Source organism: Labrus bergylta, chromosome 17 (genome assembly GCF_963930695.1).
Source record: "Labrus bergylta chromosome 17, fLabBer1.1, whole genome shotgun sequence".
Classification (NCBI taxonomy): Eukaryota; Metazoa; Chordata; class Actinopteri; order Labriformes; family Labridae; genus Labrus; species Labrus bergylta.
In genome coordinates this window covers 23,970,922-23,980,214 of record NC_089211.1, presented here as the reverse complement: position 1 = coordinate 23,980,214, position 9,293 = coordinate 23,970,922, and the positions used below count along the sequence as shown (strand labels likewise).

The following is a 9,293-nucleotide window of genomic DNA, read 5'->3' as shown; positions in this document are numbered from 1 at the left end:
CCCAGCTGTGATTGGGTGAGAGGCGGGGTACTGACATATAGAGACAGCATGCATGCATTGGGAGAACATGCAAACTCCACACAGAGAGGCCCCTGTCCAACGGGGATTCTAACCAGGAACCTCCTTACTAACAGCGCTAACCAGTGAACCACCGTGCAGCTCTCTGACTAATTCAAAAGAAACTTCTCATTAAAAAAAGAAAAGAAAAAGATGACTTGAGCCCAAATGAGCGTGATAATAACTAGCTTTAACGACAAAAACTGAGTTTGAGAAAAAATGATTGTCACCGTGAAGGAGGCGGGGCTTCTTACCTATACTGCTGCCTGTCATGTTTTGGCTTCACTTTTTGGGTGAGCCGCCATGTCCTCCATCTTTATTATTCAGGGAGTGATGCAAACTAAAAGCTATTAAATCCCACCTGTGTGGAGAAGTAAAGTCAGTCGACATGGTAAACCTTGAATGATGAATGCATCAATTAAGTTAATTATCAGATTTGATAAGCGGTTTATGTTTGAACATCCTGAATGTGAGCGCTAATGAGTCGGGTGTTTCACGGCTTAAGCACCTCTCATATCAGACTGTAGAGCTCTGTTATCGTTCTGTCTCTGCTGCTCAGCATAAATGAGAAATGTGCTAACCTTTGCGAATGTAAACAAACCCTGTACCTGCATTTGTTTCACACACACACACACACACACACACACACACACACACACACACACACACACACACACACACACACACACACACACACTGGTCTCAAGGCTGCTGAGGCCTCGTCTGTCCTTCCTCTCTGTTAATCAGTGTCTCTTGACAATGAAATCCCTCCACCTCCACCTCCACCTGCACCTGCACCTGCAGCCCCCAGCAGCCGCGCCGTGGGCCCTCCGCTGCCACAGGAAAATAAAAATCAATGGTTCCCCTATCCATCGACTGGCAGCGCAGACAACAGCATGTGAATCACAGTTCACAGGCGATAGCTGACTGATTAGGACATCGATCCAGAAAAATCTTTATAAAACTCATTACAGCATGACTTGTCATCACATCAGGGCGAAAGGTGGTGAAGAGAGAGGGGGGGGGGGAGGGGGGACGCAGACATGAATTAATCTGTGTTTCACTTGCAGAGCTGTCAGATATATTCCCACGTTCAGATCATTTCATTCATGCAGGAAGGAGGGGAAATCAGAGGCTACATTCTTTCCGTCAGACGAAACAAAAAAGGAGTCATTGTTACAACGACGAGTTTCCTGGTTTTTGTTTTTCCAGCACGATCTCTTCCTCATTGATCAGCTTATTAACCTTTCCTCGTTATTGAGCACGAGCCCCCCCCCCCGCCGGAGCCCCGGTCGCTTGTTTAACAAGCCTGAGGTGAATACTCAACATCGCAGGGCTGACAGCTACCCACAATGCACTCCTCTGTGAATTCCCAGTGGTGATTCTGAATATTTTTCTTTTCTTTTTTTGTCCGCTGGATTTAAATGGATAGTTTTTTTGTTTTTTTTGGGAACGGGGTTGTTTGAGGTATTAAACCGTCAGCACAATCCTGTTTCAGGAGCCATGCAGACACAAGAAACACAAACTTTAGTCTTAAAACAAGTCCGGGAAAATAACACATTTTAGTTGAAGTGTTCTCTGTATTTCAACCTCAGACGTCCTTCTTCTTTGGGACTGTGTGTTCTAACACATGCAGCGCACCGTATTAGATCAGCTGTTTAGTTAGCAGTAATGAGAAGAGACAAGATACACAAGAAAATACATATCATAAGAATAATCATGGGAGACGAGGATTTGATTTCAAACCAGAGAACACAGACAGAGTGTCTGACATGGGGCGCTGGTGGCTCAGTGGTTGGTGCACACGCCCCATGTGTGGAGGCTGTGGTCTTCCGGGCGGGCGGCCTGAGTTCGAATCCCACTTGTGGCTCGTTTCCCGCATGTCATTCCCTGATTTCTGACTCTGTCCACTGTCCTTTCTCTCCATTAAAGGCACAAAAAGCACAAAAAAAATCTGTAAAAAAAAAAAAAAAAAAAGTTGGATTATTGGATTATTAGTCTGCAAACACAAGTTCTGATTCATGGATGTATTGAAATATGATGAAATGCACTGAATGAATCGATTAAAAAATCTCTGCAGGGTGCCTTTTAAAGCCTTCCATGACACAGCATCTTTCTTAAACACTATGAGTGTCTGACATGAAGCCTTTTCACATGGGTGAGGTGCATAAGTGAATGCAAAACATTCCCCTTGGCTTTATCAGGACTTTTCCCTACTTTAACTGAAGTGTTGCTTTACATGTTGGAGTAAGTTAAGTAAGTTAATGTTTCTTGTCGTTTCTCTTGACTTCATCTGCAGAGATACAAACTTTAGCTTCCATGTAGAAACTCCGTTCGGCTTCTCCCTACAGAGACTGTGTTGACTACGGGGCGTATTGCACAAACTTTCCTTCTAAGGAATCATTTCTCTGTTTTATATGTCAAACACAGATTAATGACCTCCTTTGTATCATCGTACTGTATCTGCTTGGTATGTGGAAGAACCTGGTTTCTTTTTTTCTCAAGAAAAGGAAAAAATAATCTCTTTTCAAATGCAAATTCTCCATTGTGCTTCCAGTCACATGAATCAAAACTAAGATCTGAGCATGTGAACATTTCCTCTCATGCATTCTCTCACACACACACACACACACATTCATTTAAAAACACACACACACCCTTTTTTTTTTTCATTCAGTGGATTTCCATAATTTGTCCCTGCACAAAGTAATCTCGTGGAACCAGTCGGGTGGAATTCTCCGAAATGACTTCTCATCTGATGAGTCGTATCAGGTTTTTGTTGCTCACCTCCTCGTGCAGAGGATGAGAGCATTGTGAGAAAAGCTTGAGAAGAAAAGAGAGATGAAACTGGTGCCCTTGGAGGAATGCGCGTGGATTCACACCTTTGCAGACAAAGTGTGTTGCATGATGCACAAACCTGATCTGTGGCTTTCTAAACAAAGCATCGGGCAGCACTCTAATGATATGATTACAGCTCGGCGTTTCTTGGCCTCGGCACTGGCATCGCAACTGAAGAGTCATAGAATAAAAGAAAACGTTCTCTCGCCATCAGAGCGGAAAGGTTTGTCATCGATGATGCTTTGAACACAGAACAAACAAGAGAAAAGAGCCAAACGAAATTAAACCATATGTGCAAAGTTGACTCCATATTAAATAAGTTTGCAAAACATTTCAGTTCTGTTAGTTGATTATATTCATAGCACAAGGCACCTAGAGCCCTTATATATCTCATAGTGTTTAAGAAAGATGCTGTGTCATGGAAGGCTTTAAAAGGCACCCTGCAGAGATTCTTTAATCGATTCATTCAGTGCATTTCATCATATTTCAATACATCCATGAATCAAAACCTGTGTTTGCAGACTAATATTGCATCCAACTTTTTTTTTAAGATTTATTTTTGTGCTTTTTGTGCCTTTAATTGAGAGAAATTTGGAAATCAGGGAGAGAGAAAGAGTGGGGATTGACATGCGGGAAAGGAGCCACAGGTTGGATTTGAACCTGGGCTGCCCGCTTGGAGGACTACAGCCTCCCTACATGTGGGGCGCTCTCTAACCCACTGCACCACCAGCGCCCCCTTTCACTTTGTTTCTACTCAGGCTGTCATGAGTCTGAGTGCTGAATCATCTGTGTGTTTATGCTTAAATTGTGCAAAATTGCAAATATTCGACCTTCCGGTCGTGCCCAATCTCAAACACGTCTGCAGACCGATGGGTTCATAACGTTTCCCGAAGCCCAGAATACTGTGGTTTGGTTTGGTTAATTCTAGTGTCGACTTCCAGATGAAGCTCAGTTTGTCTTCCATTGTTTATGGATATTTTGTCTGAACAAATACTGAACAATGAAAACGAAACTATATCCATTTTTTGCCGTTGAGTTGAACAAAACAGAACAGAATGGAGAATATTTTACTGTCTTGTTTTGCATGCAAAGGGAAAAAAATGTGTCTTTGACATGTGCAAATAAATGCCATTTAAAACCCCATGTATTACATTCAAACAAGGTGACAAAAACCATTTGATACACTTAAAGGCACAGTATGTAAATTCTGCCACTAGGGGGCTCTTAATCAAAACAATAACAAAAGATGGCGTTCAGGCAGAAGGGAATGAATACAGAAGAGCCTAGCCAGCCGTGGGGTAATGAAAACCAGGTGTGACAAATGGGACAGGTGAAACTGAAGAGGGCAAACACAAACAGAAATGACAAAACAGGAAGCAACAAAGATACAAAACTAAACCAGAAACTCATGACAGCATGCAGGTGTTGGGAAAGTTATTCTTTAAAACAAAGGACCAGTTAATGCCAAATCGTCAGCACTTCTGGACTCCTTTCATTTTTATCTTGAGGTGATAATTTCAGTCGTGTAGGTAGAGAAAAAAAAAAGCTCCCATATTCACTCTAACCATCCATGTGTAGGATAAAATGTGCTGCGTCTGCTGTCTGCGTCTTAATAAAGCTAAAGTCTTATTTCTTTATAGCTGAATCTCTCAGACACAGATTGAGTGTTTGTATCATCTGGCTGCACACTGATGTCTCATCTATCAGAGGACAGGACCCTATATGTGGCTAACAGAGCTACGCTAACACACTCTTATATAATTAATCAAACGCAGACATTTTTCCAACAAGGGACACAATGAGGAGGCAATTTATAGTTCAAGCCATCTGTTACCATGACAGCACACCTGCCCTAATGCCAGACAGCACCCCAGTATGCACACAAATGTAAAGAAACCAAGAACACACACACTCTCAGCCTCAGAAACCCCAAAAATAAAAATACTTTTCAAATGGATTATGAAGCTATTGACCCCTGAAGGAGAACTTGTGAATCTGGGGAGGTAATGTGTAGCTCCTGTTTGCAGACCCCTCAGGTTTGAGCCCTTTTTTATCTCCTTGAACGCCTCCGTCACTGAGATGTTTTTGCTCATCCTTCCTAGTTTCCTCTCGTTGAGAGCGAGGAGGCAGGTGCCGTCCAATCTCGCTGACAAAAGATAATAATAAAAGTGACGTCTCTAAGTGGGAGGTGGGATGATGGATAGCCTGGAAATCGTTTAGGTTTCTTCATTCTCGGGGTGTAGGCGGGATGCGGCGGGGCTCGAGCTGCAGCAGCTGTGGTTGATCTGTATGCAGTTTTGTGATTTAGACGAGAGGGCGAAACAATTAGACTGAGCTCATTAAACAAGTGGCTACATGGCTCGTCCTGGTGATTATTTATCAGTGATTAGGAAAAGATGAAGTCTCTAGTCAGAATCTGGTCAATGCATTTCATAGACTATATACAGATAATGAACATAATCACTGAGACGTCACTCACTGCCTCTTGAAGCCTCAAGTTCGGGGTCTTTGTTGTCATCTTGTTGCTTTTCTAGACCCAGGATTTGGCAAAATACCATGTTATCAAAGCTTAATGGTCTATGAATAAGGCTTGTTCAATAGCTGGTTGTGAGCTCCCAAGAAAGAGAAGCCATAAAATGTAGAGCTCCCCCTACTGAGTGGATGCGGTATGGCCAACCTCCACAATCTGCTGATTTATGTCCAAGTGTTCACTTATCTGAGAGCTTGAGACGAGAGTCAGTGAACTATGCGAGCGTCTGAATTAGCTGATGTTAGAATTTGCAGGTGGCTAATGGCACCTAGCTTGTCACTCGATGCAAACACACTAATAATTATGCTAACTTTAAGCTGTTGTGCTATTAAAATGGATATGTTTGACAAAAGTTGATCCCCTATAAAGTTGTCGAAGGACGTTTTCACACCTAACCTGATTGGTTAAAAAGGGACTTAAAGGCAGGGTTGGTAGCTGGTTGGCTAGCTGTCCACACCCACCCTCCTCCCCTCTGTGCGGCAATCTGTGAAGTCGTCTGTACATTTAAAAATTGTGAAGTGTCTTTAGTGCAGCCACAGTCAGCCAGGAGTCGACTAGTCTTTGTTTCCTGTTGCGATGTTTTTCCCACAAGACATTCCAACCAATTAGCGAGCATTCAGACCAAAACAAACGATCTATAGGTGTGAAAACGCTCAAAAGTAGAGATATTAGATAAAGAAACCAAAGTTATTTCTACGCTTTCAACGTGTTCATTTCTGCTGTAAAGTTTGGCATTTTAATATGGGGCTTAATGGGGATTGACTCACTTCTGGAGCCGGCCTCTAGTGGCCACTCAAGGAACTGCAGTTTTACACTTCCTCTATTGGCTCAGTTCTCCAGCCAGCTGCTTGTTGCTTTATCTTTTCACCAGGATCAGAAGCTGTGTTCCTTTTATAGCACGCAGAGAGAAAAGTAATAGTGTGTTTCCTGTTTCCGCTCAGATCTCCACAGTCACGGCTTCATCGGGGAGAGCTGGTCTTCGACAGCGAGCGGTGCCGACCCGTATCCGGCGCTGCCACATCCAGATGACCGTCATCTGGATCTCAGCGCCTTGGTTTCCTTGGAGACTGACAGCGGAGGGGAGGAGGGCAGTGAGGAGACCATTGTGTATCTCTGAGTGTTTCTAAATTTCAGACTCTGGAAAAAAAAAAACAACCCCGACTCTTGGACAAAGATAAAGACTTTCAGGCTGGCCTCAGAAAGCATTCCTCCCCCTCTCACAGTCAGGCTCTTTTTTTTTCTTCTTTCTTTCTTTTTTTTAAATGTGTTGGTGGTCTTTTAGTTTGTTAAGTGTAAAGTTACTGGGGACACAGCGAGACAAGAGATGAAGAAATGGTGTTGTCTCAGTCTCACATATGTCATGCACCTTAGGTTGAGGCACCTCTGGGTGTCCAATGTCTCATTTGTTCTGCTTTTTTTTTGTCTGCTTGTGTGTGTGGTCTTTATTGACAAGGTCTCTATAGCTACACCTTCCCTCTTTTTCTCCCTCGCTATTTTTTACTGTCCCTCCCTCTCTGCCTTCTTCTTTTTTTTTCCAGGTCCCTTGAGCGCTATATTTATTAAATCCACCACAAAGAAGAGAACATACTGTCAACACCTACGAAACATCAGGCTCGTCTCTCTCGCGGGCGGTTCGTCTGTTGTTGCCGTGCAGTAAACTCTCCCTCTCTCATTTATCAGTCGCACTCTGTTTTATGTACAAAGCCGAGCGTAACGTGAAGCACAGGATATTAGGATTGAAAGATGAGGCGTGACAGCGTCAGTCACGTGTTTTTCAGACAGGCTAACTATAGCTGTTATTTATTTTTTTTATCTGCAGCGTGATTGTCTTGTGTAGAGAAGCGAGCACAGATCTGGTCTTAACAGAGATGCTGCAGCCGTTTTAATGTTCTTATTTTTTAAGCTCAAAACTTCATGAAAGAAAAGAAAGCTTGATGCAGTTCAGGGACGTGGAACCTAAATTATAATTGATGTGATCCCCTAAAAGTGTCTACACATTTCAGCAGCTGCATTTCTATTTTCTTGCGTTTGTCTTCGTTTTCAGCCACTCTGAAAGGAAAGCTAAAGGGATTAGCAACAAATGGGCTGCACTTAAATTTAATACAAACAAGTTTGGTCGCCAGTAATGAATCCCAAAGATTTACTTATCATGTACTAATTCATTTTTGATCTAATATCTGAGATTTTCATGCAATTGCCTCCAAAGCACTTTGTGCTGAGCGCTAATTAGCAAAAATGAGCATGCTAACATCCAGTGGTTTCTCGGGTGTTAATAGCAGGTATTAGCATGATGACATTAGCATTTAGCTCAAAGTGCTACTATGCCGTATTCCCTTACAGAGACCTGCTAGCATAAATGTATTTTATGCTAGGCTATCTATCGATATAAACATTTTTTGTCTTTATGTAAAGCCTTAAACGGTGGAAGATTTTGCCTTAAAGGATATTCTTTACAACCCAAAACATTATGATGGTGTCACGCTAACGGCTAAACTCTTACAACTTGAATGTGAGTGTTGTCCTTGTGCCAATGCTTTTGAAACTATGAGAGATATGACTGTTTCTTTCTGGGACTATAAAGCAGTGGCAGTGTTTTGATGTAATTTTAGTAACTTGTAAATACTGAATGTTTATGCTTTATTTATTTATTCCACCATAAAAGAGGTTAAGTGTGTTCTCGTGCTTTGTGAAGGGTTGTTTTGTACATAGAAGTGAACCTGTGTAAACAGATGAACAGGTGTTCTTGTGTGCTGTATTGATAAAACTTATTTTATTGAACTTGGAACAGAGCTTTGTGTTTATTTGAGTTACTAAATGTGTCTCGGTGAAGGTGTCAACACAATAAAAACGGCAAACTGGTTAGAAAAAAAAAAAACAATGATCAGCTTGGGTGCAGATATGACTTCAGTTTTATGGCCCTTGACTGAATGTGAAGCGTCTCAAACTGTGTGAACAGATGTTTGAGTGAACCGCCCGCTCAGTTGCCAAGCAGTGACAGGTGGTAGAACCAGGTGCATGAATGTCAATGATTCCTGTCGGACTGCATCTTCAAATTTCAATCACAGAAAAACCACATCAGTGTCACGAGCTGAGCTGCAACAAACAGCATGTAAACTTATTCTATGGGTCGTTACATGCTTAAAATATCTAAACACAATTAAGACCTCTATGGATATAAAGACTCCCAGCAATCTCAAATCATCTTCCCTGTAGAGGCTCAAAATAAAGACCTCAATCTGAGCCTCCTGGCTTCCACTGACACTAATTGTATAATGTCATAATGCTCCACCTGTTTCTCTGTCACTCGTTTTATTTGCCTTGGAAAACCCAGGTCTGCTCTCTACCCCAATACACACATCATTAGTTCACTGAGGTGCTTTTTTCAAACGCCTACTCCATTCCTTGTCAGAAGCAGTCTTCAGTCTTTTTCCAGCTCATTCAATTTTGCTTTATTAAATATAATGTGAAGGGAAATGAAGTGTTATTCATGTTTTGATTACCACACAATCATTCATGTCAATCAACTTGATTAGACCTTAATCTTAAATAATCAAACCCTCCTAACTTCAATCTGATGAACGAGGTTCGAGTGAATGAGGGTAGAGGTGGATAAGCTGTTTTAATTAACTAGTAGAATAAGGCATCATCTAGACACACTTCATTTGCATATCTCTATCTCCCACTAACCATTTACAGGGCTCTAAATGTGCAAACCCTTTTTGATGATGATTCTCAGAGGATTTAATATTCATATTGATATATAATTGCAGACGTGCTAAATAACTTACTTTGAATTAGCTCAGCATGACTTAGGTCTGCGAGAAGAAAAGGAAACTGCTTTGTGCGCATGAGTAAACAAAAGTACAGA

General features: G+C 41.9%; 1 protein-coding gene across 4 annotated transcripts in view; it reads left to right on the top strand.

The window, feature by feature from the left end:
• arhgef28a (Rho guanine nucleotide exchange factor (GEF) 28a) overlaps nucleotides 1-8,210 on the top strand; it is a 57,995-nt gene extending 49,785 nt beyond the window's left edge. For all 4 annotated transcript variants that reach the window (XM_065965402.1, XM_065965400.1, XM_065965401.1 and 1 more), the window contains one exon: nucleotides 6,367-8,210. In XM_065965402.1, coding sequence (XP_065821474.1) covers nucleotides 6,367-6,542 — 176 coding nt within the window. In that variant the 3' untranslated portion in view covers nucleotides 6,543-8,210. The remainder of the gene's footprint in view (nucleotides 1-6,366) is intronic.
• Nucleotides 8,211-9,293: the final 1,083 nt, after the last annotated feature.